This window comes from Mustela erminea, chromosome 12 (assembly GCF_009829155.1).
Source record: "Mustela erminea isolate mMusErm1 chromosome 12, mMusErm1.Pri, whole genome shotgun sequence".
Lineage (NCBI taxonomy): Eukaryota > Metazoa > Chordata > Mammalia > Carnivora > Mustelidae > Mustela > Mustela erminea.
In genome coordinates, this window is record NC_045625.1 from 50,757,089 (window position 1) to 50,770,663 (window position 13,575).

General features: G+C 42.7%; 1 protein-coding gene across 1 annotated transcript in view; it reads right to left on the reverse strand.

Annotated features, from left to right (window-relative positions):
- Positions 1 to 4,790: 4,790 nt before the first annotated feature.
- Positions 4,791 to 13,575, reverse strand: part of SH3GL2 (SH3 domain containing GRB2 like 2, endophilin A1) — a 217,211-nt gene continuing 208,426 nt past the window's right edge. The window contains 5 exon segments of the mRNA XM_032307120.1: positions 4,791 to 5,260; positions 7,325 to 7,455; positions 8,975 to 9,078; positions 10,801 to 10,959; positions 12,996 to 13,129. Coding sequence (XP_032163011.1) covers positions 5,061 to 5,260; positions 7,325 to 7,455; positions 8,975 to 9,078; positions 10,801 to 10,959; positions 12,996 to 13,129 — 728 coding nt within the window. The 3' untranslated portion in view covers positions 4,791 to 5,060.

Here is a 13,575-nt window from a genome sequence, read left to right on the forward strand (position 1 = left end):
CAGAACCGAGAGAGCAGAGCCTTCCACTTGTGATGGGAGTCAGGACAGCACCCAGACTGAACATGGTTTAGAAAAACAAAGGAATGTGATTTTTTTTTTTTTTTTTTTTTTTTAAGCCAGGCACACACCAAACGGTTTTTAAGAAAGCTGAAACACTAGCAGGGAAATAAAGTGTGAAAAATGTTGCTTTTAAAATGTTACTTCTCTCTACCTTCTGGTTTATCTCCTCCATCTCAAATTCTATAAAGCAAGCCTTTTATATGGCCCTATAGTCTCTTAATTTCACCATCAAGCAGCTCACAATTTCTCTCTCTTGCTAAGATACTTCGTAACATTGGTAAATTCTCATTTTTCTTTTATATGCTCTAAATCTGGTAACTATCATACACTACTTTGTGTAAACAATCAGCCTGTTTACAGAGCTTTCATCTGGTATACCAGCCCCAAAGAGCTAAGCGTTTAAGGTTTAAAACCTTAGGCTTCAATCAAAATCATATATATTGAGCTTAACAAAGTGCTTGATAGGGTGTAATAAATAATGATGGTTTCCATTTCCTCCCCCTTGAATTCCAAGTATCATCTTATAAAAGTGTTGAATGTGCCTGATTTCCTGGTGTGAAAAGAATGATAGGAAATTCACACACCACTACAAATACAAACATTTTTACCGCTTAAAGGCCACTAAAAGCCTATAATCAGGATCGATTCTGCCAGGTGAATAACTCTACAGTTTGCCTGCCTGGAATATAAAGAAAGAAAAATCCCTGATTTAGTGAATGCTACATTTTTTTCAGACAACACACGGTAGTGTATGTGAAATCCTTGTTTCTGAGACCACATTTGCCAGGGGGAGAAATAACCCAGATCACAGAGAAGCTTCCAAGTATCTACTCTTTTTTCTTTTTCAAGATTTTATGTATTTATTTGACAGAAAGAGCAAGAGAGGGAACACAAGCAGGAGGAGTGGGAGAGGGGGTAGCAGGCTTCCTGACGAGCAGGAAGACCGACTCGGGGGCTCGATCCCAGGACCCTGGGATCATGAATTGAGGCCAGCGGGCAAACACTTAATGGCTGAGCCACCCAGGCGTCCCTGCCTCCAAACATCTTTGCATTTTCTGGATACTTAAACTATATTCGGCACCCCTGCTGTAGACACCTTTATTTCTTGTCTGAAGGAAGTTACCACAGTCATAGCCTTGGGTGAGTATCAGCTCCTAATCACATTACGGTAGTACAAAAAAGCCCAGGGTTCCTTTTCAAGAAAGTGGTATTGCCATCCATGTTGCTCTCCATTCTTCTGCCTCCACAGCTGACAAGCTGCTCCCGTCCTGCCAAGAATCACAGCTCTTCCCATCTCAAGTGGAAGGCCACCACGACTTAGGCATACATGATAGCTGAGTGACTTTCAATGATCTGACCTTTAGGTTCTTAGCATTCATTTATTCATTATTCATTGATTCATTTTATATTTTAAAAAGTAGCCTTGTTCTTTTCCTTGGCAGCTCCTTGAACATGAAGCTCACAGCTGATTCCCAGTTGCTGGGCCTAGGAATTGATAGTGCAGCTGCCTCTCCATGTTGCCCTGAAAGTCTTCAGCCTCCATCACCCAAAGTTCTAAGTGGATGCTTCAGGCTGCCACTTGGTTCACCATTAAATCCTTCCTACATGGTCATGATCGCTATCCTCATGGGATGAGAGGCAGCTTGCACAGTTCTTAATTTGGTTAATAAGAGTCTTAAAATAAGAACCTTAAGAGTGCCCCTATAGTTCCATTCAGACCACTAGAGGCTATCTTGAAAACAGAGTCTCCAGATAATCCTGGTTGCCTAAATCCCTGCTAAGCTTACACAGAATAGGACCCAGCACCTTCCAGGAGCTATGTTCTCTACCATACGGTCCCAAGGAAATTTCAATTCTTAGTCATGTCATTCTTGCTGTCTACTTACTTATAGCAAAGAGAAATTTTTCTCTTTAAGACCTGTCAGATCTGCAGGAAAAATAAAATGGGACAATTGCCTCAGTTGTTTTCCATTTTAGTGCACTTTAGTTTAGTTCTGCTTCTGCTTCCACTTCAGACAGTTTATTCTGTGATTAGTCTTAGAACAAGTGTTTGGGCTGGGCTCCACTTCCCCAGTGGGTGGGCCGCCGAACTGACTGCTTATTTCAGTATTCAAACTTCTGTAAAAAGCCATTACCATCTTTCAGTAAAAATACAGAATTCAGGGGTACTGAACCTGGTGAGTGTCTTATTCATGCTAAGACTCCCTCAAATAAACGTTAAGTTCTTCTTGGAAACTGTGGTCACGATACTTTTGCTTCACTTGTTGACTCATAACGAGATTACTCTATTTGGTGCAGAGTCTTGCTATTGGTTTCCCCTTGAATTTATAAAATGACTTTTCCACAGATACAGTCCTACCTAGTTGTGTAACATTACAAACAAAGCAGTGATTCAAATATGGTTGAATGTTTGCATCTCTCTGGACTGTCTGTTCTGGACAGAGCGTTTTTTCCTATCATGGCATCAATATCACACTATTTCAATCACTATAACTTTATGTCTAGAAAGAGTAAGTCTTCCAACTTTGTCATTCTTCAAGAAAAAATATCCCTTTCCATTTCTCTGTATGTTTTATGTTTGTCTATTTTCACACATTACAAGAAAAGCTTCCTGAGATTTTGGCTGAAATTATACTAAATCTATAGATCCATTTAGAGAGAAATAACATCTTTACAATGCTGAATTTTCCAATCCATAAATATAGAGAGCCTCTTTACTTATTAAGGTCTTAATTTTTCCTCAAACATGTTTCATAATTTTCTGTGGAGAGTTCTTATATAATTCTTATTAGACTTATACCTATGGATTTGAATTTTTGTAAGTGATTTTTCAAATCACTTTTCTAATTGATTGTTACTGGTATATAGAATTAAAGTAACTTCTGAATATTGATCTTATATTCATTAACTCTGTAACTATTGGTCCTAAGTTTACCTATGGTTTTTCTATATTTTCTCCATTCACAAGATCACTGGTAACTTCTTTTTAAAATTAGTTTTAAGAATTGATCTGTAATACCCTAACTCATGTAGCTGGCGAAAATATTATTTTCATGTTAGAGCAGCTCATATACAGAATTTCATATATTAGGTTAAAACTGTTCATGTTAGATCAGAATATTTGGATTATTAGCCTCAGCATGGAAGAACACAAAGGGCACCCAATATATAAAAAACGTGTTTATTTTCTCAGAAGCTCAGGAAATACATATTCTGTAGGCACAGCTCCTGCCCCCTCCCCCCACCGCCACACGTGTGTGGAGAAAAGAATGATGGCTTTGGTCAATCTATTTTTCCCTATTTCTTTCTCTTTAAGCATGAAAGACAACAAAAAACTGGTTGAGATGGCATATTTTTTTGTGTCTCTGAACATTCTATCTTTTGGATATCACCATTGATGGTACCTCTTGTAACTTCTACAAGACTTCCTCTCCCCACTTTCTTATCTTCTCTCCCAAATCACCTTCTTCCTAGGATTACTTCTTGCTAACGAAACTTCCCTTGCTGCCAGAGAGGGACATCTGAGGTCAGAGCCAGGTCTGATTTGGCTGTATCAGAAGGCAATGCAGATTGAAAGGAGGCCCTCCCCCCACAAACTGACACGGAATAACAGACCAGAGCCTTCGGTTGTGTCTTCAGCAATATTTATTGGAAACGGCGATGCTTCCTGTGGTAAGAGGTTTATACATTAAGCAGTAAGATTTGCCTTTCACTCCACGTGACCCACTACCGCAGGCGGCACATCTGAAGCAGCACGTTCAACCTCTGAAGGAGTCTGTACAGCTAGATAAATAGAACTCTGGACACCTGACAGGACCTCATAACTGGTACAAAAAAACACAAAACCACTCATAAGCTTACAGCACTGTACACACGACATGAAGATGGAATCGAAGGGACGGATATAAAAGTAATGACTGAGGTGGGAAAAACTTTTGTATGTGCAGCCATACATCTTAAACCACTAAGCACAAAAATCATCTTTATTTGGTCCTCATTGAGGGCAGAATCTGCACAAATGATGTTCAAAGAATACAAGGTGGAAGCGGAAAGGAAAGACAGTTACTGTTTCTTGGTCTAGGAACTAGTGGAAAAATGGTTTCTTGTGTTTTTCTCCTTGTGTCTCTGTGCAAATGGACTCATGAAGCACATAATTCACAAATAAAACTGAAGTGAAGATATTTGTTCCCTCTTCCCTGTATCTTCAGAAATGGCCTAAATACATATGTGGTTTCTCTACAGCAAGAAATTTAAGCTTGGAAACCAAATGTTTTCCCATTTCCTCACAATGGAGAATCTTTTCTCTTCAGCCTCACCTACCAGGTACTGACTGCTAACTGTCTTGCTTAGAAATACAGCGGGAGTCCCCTCTGCCTTTACTAGCAGGGAGGGAAGAATACTGCCTGTCCCTCAGAAACAGGCATAATTGGGAGGAACAAAACTGACTGTTTTCAGAAAAGGTTTTTAACTCACATTCAACACTTTCCTACCAATAGCATCAAGGGACTGACTCATTCAGACCAGAAGACAAGTTGCTGGTGAGGGAGACTTTCTTCCACAATTCTGTGACTCACATATTTGGGAGGGGACAATGGGAAAGCAAGACCTTTCTCCTATTGAAATAGAGAACCTGAGACCTCGAGATGGCCCCTGGGTGATAGACAATATCTTCTGTAGGGTGGTTTTACTGTAATGTGGCTCATGGTCATATTCTAAGAAGCCACAGCCTCCTGAGAAGCATGTAAACAGCAGTTCAGTGACTACTGGCTGGTCTCAGATGGTGTTTAAAAAGCACATGCCATGCCTGCCAGCCTCAGAAGATACCACCCATCACCATGACTCTTGTGGGATCACACAAGTCAACCAAAGATACTCGGTGGGGCTTGATGACCTGGACCACTGCGGCCTGCATTTGGGATGTGTTGTAAGCAGCATTACCGAAGCAGTGGTTAAACGTAACTATCTGGGTCAAGAGGAGGTAAGCCTGCCAGCCCAACATCCTAATGAGGGAGGGCAACCAGAATCTCCACATAGTTGATGGGGAAGAAGCCTGACTGGCCATGAAGCATCCCCTCATACCAGTTCTCATCAATCTGGTTGGTGAGTGTGATGACATCACCCTCTTTAAAACCCAACTCCCCTTCATTTTCAGGTTCAAAGTCGTACAGAGCTCGGCAGCAAGGCTGATCCATTGGGGCACCTGGAAGTGAAAGCAGGAGAGAAGAACACAGAAAGACAAGGGGTATTTAACTCACATTTCTACCGCCTGCTTCACCTGCCTGGCCTGCAACCCCCCTGGGTCCCCCCTCACTCCTCTTCCCTGCTGAAGCTTCCTCCTGTGGCTAGTCCCCAGTCCGCCGCATGGCATATGCCCTTCACCAGTCTTGGGAAGTTTTCTCAGATCCCTGGAAGTTGCTAGATGCCTGCTTCCATTTCCAGTATGAAAAATGGCCTCATCTATGCCTTGACACATGCAACATGGTCCACCGAGGTTTGCCTTCCTGACAATGTCCAGAGATGGGAGACCCAGTGACTTAAGGAGTTTAAATGAGATTTAGGTTAATGGAATATGGCCAGAATCCTTTCCAAGTTGGCATTTTTAAAGCTCTGTACATGTGAAAGAGTTGAGTTCATTACAGGGACAATGCTTGACAATGTCAGAATAACAGTGCAGTTCTAATTTTTTAAAGGTAAGGACTCTAGTCTCTGGAAAACTGCTGTAACGTGGTGAGAACAAAACAATGTAAGATCCTGGGTTCAAATTCATACTCTGAGTGACCTCATACAAGGCACTTCCCTTTCAATTTCCTTGTCTAGCATTAGAACTAAAGAACTTATTCCACACTACTATTGTGGCTATTAAGTGAGACTAAGTAAAAATTATATAACTTACTCTCAGTAAACCATTGCAAATATTAGGGTGAGTACATGGGAGTTCTGGCATACAAAAAGTAACATACTCTACCTTGAGTAAAATAATGAACAATGGAGCCATATCTTAAAAGTGATCTATTTTAAATGACCATCTATATTTAATATCACATGTATCCACATGGGCACATAAACTCAGACATGTGCGTACAGCTCTCGTCACCTAGATGACTTTAAAGGGAAACAATGTCATCTGCCTTTTCACTTAATGAAAGCATAAAATGAACAAGTCTCCAAAAGAAGAGTGAAATATGTGGTTGGTTTCTGAATAGGGAGAAGCAAACTCATCACGACTTACATGACTAGTCCTTGCAGCCAGCGAACTCCTAAGAGCCACTGCTCTGTTTACCCAACCCTGGGGGCTCCCCACAGGGAGGCGAACACAAAGGACAGAGAGGACCAACTGTCGCCACAGACCTCACTTTTTCCCTTCATGGTCTCCAAAGAGCACCTCATAAAACATTTCCTACTACAGAACATCAAGCCCTGGGCTCCAGGGAAAAGAGGAGATATTGCATTTCTTGAAGCCCATTTCTTGAAGTCCAGTATAAGATAGTTTCCATTTCTTCACCCAAGTGAATTGTTAAGGTTGAGAATGTTTCAAGCACCGGCTTTCTCCACCGGGGTGGAGAGCAAGGGTGCCAGCTAAAAGAACATATTATTGGGTATACGGCATTATTCCTGATAGAAAATAAATTTCAGCTTTTACTATACAGCCACTTCAGTTACCAGGGTACAGTGAGCTGGCTGAAGGTGGAGGAAGGAGGGAAAGCTAGCCAACGCTGAGATCCGAAATACGTTCACCTACAGATACATTCCCCCCAGCTGCTCTGGTGACTCGAGATCTGCAGCTGGACGTGCTGCTGGAGCTGCAGTCCGTGGGTTACATGTGAGTGTCTGTGGGCGTGCCCTGCCGGGTGTTCGCGCTCATGCGTGCTGGAACGCAGACGGGAAAAACAGGAAACCAAGATGGTGCTCCCGGCACTCAGCTGACACATTAGGGTGACTTAACACCACAAAGGAAGGTCAAAATCAAATGTGTTAATTAGGAGGTTAACGTGTGTTGATGATGGGGGAATGAGAGAAAAAGGGACGTACAAAGAAAGTTTTCCAGAGGAGAGAAGAGGGAAAAGGAGGGAAAGAAACAATCAATGAGAAAGAAGGAAGGAGTGCTTTAGAAGAGTTTTCCAACTGACGAAACCATCCTGCAAGAAATGGATCACTGTAGAGCTCCTGTGTAGCCAGACTGGGCTGCACCTAGAATTTCTGGGACAGTGTCAGTGGGGTGTGCCCACGGCCCGTGTCATGGGGTCTGCAGGTCTCAGCTCCTTACCTGCAGGTTTGGGTGTTCCGGTGTGGGACAGGCCCCCGTTGGGCTGAGTACTGTCTCCAGTTGTAAACTCCAGGGTCATTCGTGGCTTAGGCTGATATTCCCTTCTAGGCTGAGATGAAGCTTGTCTTATTCTGCATTAAAAAGAAAAAGGGTGGGGGATAAGAGTATGGAGCCAATTAAGAAGCCAAAAGAAAAGCAGTAACATTCAGGGAGGCTACTAATGTGGAGCAAGGAAAATCTTAAAAAAAAAAAAAAAAAAAAAAAAACCAACCAAACAAAAACACCGCCCATAGCCACTCGCTTTACAAATACACAGTCTGGTAGGTGTTGAGAACACAAAGAGGAACAGGACACAGTTCCTACCCTCAAGCATCTTACAGTCAGTAAGGGAGACCGAATGTAAACCCCTGAGGACCAGAAACTACAGTGAATGTTGTTAGGGAGAGAGACAGAATGCTATAGGAACACATGGGTGGGAGTGGAGAAGTGTCTCCCTGTCCACAGGAAAGCTTATGGAGAGGGAGAATAGACAGCTAAGGGTCATTCCCAGATAAACAGACCTTTCCAGAAGAAAGGGTTTAAGGGCTGGAGAAGGCCTAGAGCGAGGAAACACCGTGTGCCCTGGGAACAGTGAGTGGTTTGAGATATAAGAAATAAGAAAGAAATGACGGAAGACAGGAGCAAAGTGGAAAGGTATGACTAATTAATATCTTCCCCACACCTCTAAGTATTTTCCAGAGTCTCGGGTGTTCATGAAGCAAAGCGTACAGCAGATTTGCAAAGAAAGGGAGGGTTCAAGGTATGGTGATTATAGAACGATACTGACTTTGAACATATGTCAGAGGAAAAAAGGAAAATGGCTCTTTGTGCTCAGTGGATGTCACAAAGACATATGGTGCTTCTTTAGTATGTTGAAGTGCATGGATTTGAATCTTTCGAGAGGCTTCAGAGTGACACACATTCCCACAAGGGTACACTGAGGAAAGATGGACAAAGTGACACATAGGACAGGATGGGGCGTCTGCCTACAGCTGTCAGGCTGTGCCCTGCAAATCCAGGGAGACCTGGTCACAAAGAAAATGAGGCACCCAGCCGCAGGGTGCACCTGAGGAGGAGAAACAGGCATATGAAAGCTGTCTCTCTGATGGCAGAGGACTTGCTCCCCATTCAAACGCTGCAACAAGACTCAGCCTTTCAAAGACGTGATGCTTGCCCGGCAAACCCCTGCTGCACCACTGGGTAACCTAGGGCGAGTTATTTTATCTGCCTGGGCTTTCCACCTGTAGGTGAGGCTAATCACACGTCATCTACAGGGCTTTCGGAAGTCTAATGATGATACGCCTTCCGCACCCACCCAGAATATCTGCTCAGCAATTCACACCGTTATCACTGGGAGCGTCCTGGCTTCCCACCTGCGCCAGCCAACACACAACCCAGAAGGGACCTCTCATCAACACAAGATTAGACTCAATGGAACAAAGTAAAACAAACCACAAGACACAAGACAATCGAAACGAATGATCCACAAGGTAGGATCAGCAGGAATTTTGGCAGAAGCTTTTCTTCAGATGTATTCTATTATTTCCATTTCTTTACCCACCGTTTCAGAGGAAGAAAATGAGAATATAAAATTCAGGAACTGTGAGATACCTTTCTTCCAGTCTGACGGTGACTTGCTGCAGGATCTGGACGGCCTGCTTGTGGTACTCCAGCTGGGCTTGGACGAGCGCAGACAGCTGGCTCACCTGTTCGATCTGCAGGCCAGTGGGAGTCATGACTCAGTTATCGGGTCACCATCCTTAAGCAACTCCTACTGCCAGACACACAGCCCAGCGCTCGAAGATTCTATAGGTTCCATATTGAGTAAGGATAAGAAGCATCTGTGTGCTTGGAAATGTCAGTACCATGTGGAGAAGCCACATTATCAGGAATCCTTCTAAAGATCCCACACCTCTCACTGAATAATCTCATTGTTAGCTACCAACTTCCAGGTAGGATTTGGCTAATTTTATTGATTTCTTATAGAAAAAGAGACATTGATCAAAGTAAACTTTGCTCCCTATGCTTTTCATGCTATTAGTGTTAACAAAAATATGAATGTTGATTTTTCACGTGCGGCAGCATGGAGGCAGTTTGCCAGGATGGAAAATCCTATTCCTCTATCAGCCTCATCTGTAACATAAAGGGGTTGGGTCAAGTGACATCTCGGGTTCATTTCAGCTCCAGTACTCTAGGCATCCTTAGTTACTCTTCATTTTGTGCCTCGGATTGTGATCTGGCTGAATATTGTCCTCCAAGTCAGCAAAGGCAGCCGTCCCAAGAGTTTTAGAGGTGGAATGGGGCACCGGATACAGGGAAGGAGCACTGTACCTCAGGTCACCCCCAGGCCTACAGCATTCCTCTTCAGTAGGTAGGGGGGACACCAGCTGTTCTACATAAACACCAACCTGTACTGTCTCTGGGTGGTGGGGAAGTCCAGACATGTTCAACCCGCCCACCCTGTCACCAGTCAGGGCAAAGCAGTGAAGTGATCAACACACAGAGGCTCTGTAAACACCTTGGGACAATCTGGTCAACAACTGATAAGGCCAGACATAGGCATGAACAAGAACTTGAAAACTGCTTAGCTGCTTTATTACAGGAGTGGTGGGAAGTCCTCGTAACTATAGGGCTGAAAGAATTCAACAGAATATAACTTATAAAGCCATGAATAATAATTTAGCACACTGCACGTGGTGCCTGGGTGGCTCAGTTAGTTAAGCATCTGGCCTTTGATTTCGGTTCATGTCATCTCAGGATCATGGGACTGAGCCTCATGTTGAGCTCCACACTGGGCATGGAGCCTGCTGAAGATTCTCTTTCTTTCTCCCTCTCTTCCTTCCCCCTCTTCTCTGTCTCTCTCTACCCTTCTCTAAAATAAAAAATAAACAACAATAATAATTTGGTGCACTGGAAATGTAAAAGGAGCTTTTAAACTACATTGCCCCAAATACAGTATCTATGCTACAATCATCAATCACAATTGAAATTAGTTTTTGAAAGAAAATATCACCTTCACCTCAAAATACAGGACACCTTAACCTATACTGACCCTCAATGCTAAATGCATTTTAGGTCATATTCCTTTATAATTTGAAGTCATTCAAATTATTTTTGACAAAGTATTTCAAGCTACTGGACTTTTACTTGGATCATCAGAAACTTTCTTCATCTTCTCATGACTGGTAATTCCTTAAGATCATGAGCAGACAAACATCTCACTAAATTAAACCATGGAAATATGGGGGAAAAAATACCTCCCACCATTTCTTGATCTACTTTATTATTTCAAATTATTTTAAAGAAATATCTATCTATCAAAGTTCTTACTACATAGTATAATTAGATATATGGACAATTTAAATTATATAACCTTTTAATATAATCTTGAGCCTCAATGGCAAGATTATATTAGAAATCACAGGAGAGGCACTCACATCCATCTCCAAGAGATTGAACATGCTGGACTCAGCAATTTCTTTAGATTCATCGAATTTCTCCAGAGCCTGACGGAGTTCTTCATCTGGAATCTTGCCTTGTCGTTTCTTCTTATAATCAAAGTCCAGGCGTCGGCCCTCCAACTTCTTTAGATGATGCTGAAAAAGTCAAGGGCAGGAATATGCTTTGAAAGGGCTCATGGAAACAGGTCTATTTACAGCTCACTTCTCCATCATGTCTATTAGTTTCCAAAATAAGACAGGCTAAGTTCTAAAATATCACGTCAACAGAAGACTAAGGAAACTGCATCAGTGGGCAAATGCTTCCAAAGGCTAAATGTGGAGAAGCATCTTTAAAAATAAGTAAGGGCAAGAAAGAAATTTGGGGAATTACAGTGCCCTTTATTTTCTGCCCTTGCTGCGCCAAAGCCAAGCTGGCATATGTCTTTCCAACCCATGACAGGAGCTGGGAATGTGTGCATATGGCCATCCACGGGCAAAACACTGCTACACAGAACCCACACAATCCCATCTTTAAGAGAAAGGGTGTCTCGTGAGAAGGTAGAGGAAAAACAATTTCCTTGAAGAGAAGCGGGAGAGACTCATCTTGCTTTTTCAGTCCTAGCACACTAACCCTAGAAAGGGCTTATCTTTGAGGAAACCAGTCGGTGAGAATCACCTAAGTTGCTTACAGAAATATGGATTACTGATCCCCTGCATTAAATACCCAGGGCCAGGATCTAGGAATCTATATCTCCTTTTTTTAAGATTGATTGATTGACTTGTCAGAGAGAGAGAAAAAGAGAGTGAGCACACAAGCAGGGGGAGTGGCAAGCAGAGGGAGAGGCAGACTCCCTGCTGAGCAGGAAGCCCAATGCCAGACTCAGTCCCAGGACCCTGGGATCATCAACTGAGCCGGAAGCAGACACTGAACAGACTGAGCCACCCAGCTGCCCCTAGGAATCTATATCTTAACACTTACCCTTGTTGACTGAAGTGGCTTCAGGGAATCCCGGATAAGTTTAAGTCTCCCATTTGGTAGATGATGAAACTCAGCAGAAAAAGTCTAACTTGGAAGAGATGCTAGATGGGGTCTAATGACCCACAGCAATTCTTCAGTCCTCCCTTCATCCTCCCCGCTGTCTGGCTACCCAACCTCTGCCCAACCCTCTAGCGACAAAGTGGGAAAGTTCTTTCCCAAAGTGAAAAGTTATCTTTTTTTATTCTAAGGGATGTAGTACTTCATTACTAATGGGTGGGAGAAAACACTAGATTTCCCTGATCCTGGGTGTGTATGGCAAGAAAGAGAGGGAGATGAAAAGAGAGTTGGGAGTGGTGAAGAAATAAGAAGGAAAAGAAGAAGAAAAATACCCTAGACCTTCCCTCCCACTGTACAACCTGCCATCCATGGTCTGAGCCAAGTTAAATGTTTGTTCCTTTGGAAGGGATATTCTTGTAACACATGTGAACTTGTAGTCAGCTGTAGGGTAGAGTATTGGGGTCAGGGTTAATATTGTAGATTAAGAGTGAGTCTGCCACTTACTACTGTAATCTTGAGCAAGTGATAGGACAAAGGAGACTCAGTCTGGAATAAAGAGATCTAGGGGACTTCAAGTTGTGGATTGCCTTGTTACGGTGAAGTTAATTTCAGAGAGGTTTCACAAATATTTGTCGAAGGAATGAATGAGAAAACATTACACACCTAGTTGGAGGTTAAGCCAGTTGAACTTTAATTCTGTGGAACAGCTCTATGTGTTTTATAAAGAGGAGGACTTTTCTTCCTCAGTCCTAACAATCACTATGAAAATATGGAAACGTGTTTATGCAGTGATAGTATAACAAGGTACCTAAGCTAACAACTGATACAGCTAGCCTTTTGGAGGATGAAATCGGCCCAGAAAGCCATAATTAATAAAAGTGGGTAGTATCAGGGAAGGATAATATTCCTCTGGAGGAAAAAAACGGTTGATAATCTGAAAACTCAATGTGGAGAAGTCGAATGTATTAAGTGGCACAGTCATAATAGTGGAATAAAGTATTGCATTTCTGGTTTCTCTCAATTTATCTTGCTGAGTTATTTTGTAATCCAAACGTCACCACACACAACAAGCTTGAAAAAATGTTTTCTGAGGGGAAAAGGGCACCTACGTTTGTAGGTTCAAATCAGTCACTTCCCAAAGATCAGTTGCAGATACCTGAATTTCTCTCAGATCTTTGTCATGAAGGTTCTGAAGGGGGTCAATGAAGTTCTGCTTCACCTCCATGTCCAGAGAGTCCTTCACTTCTGAGAGCTCCCTCATGGCCTCCCCCACCTCACCAAGAGCTGGGCCTGCAAGGGGAGAATGACTCTCTTGTATGTTAAAGGACAAAGGTGAAAGGTACCTGCAGTAAGAGGACCACCTCAGGTGAAAACCCAAGGACTCCTGTCTGTCTTAGGAAGACAGCCAAGATACAGGCAATATATAATGTTTTCCAGAGAACACTGTATTTTCTGCCTGAGATGGTCCATACAGTATAACAGAGTCAACGTTACCAAGGAGATGGTATTCCATATTATGAAGAACATGAAATTCTGTTTGTCCTTTAAGAAGCAACTGGGGAAGCTCCCTGCCCTCCCTTGTCAGTACTGGGCTATCAGGGAACCCGTTTAAGGCCCATGCATTTGGTGGAAGCAAATACCAGGAACAGAGGGCAGGGTTCAAACAGGAAGGACAGTCATTCGCTGAGACCGACTAACACGAAGAAGTGAAAGAAAAGTGTTCTGTATGGTGACTA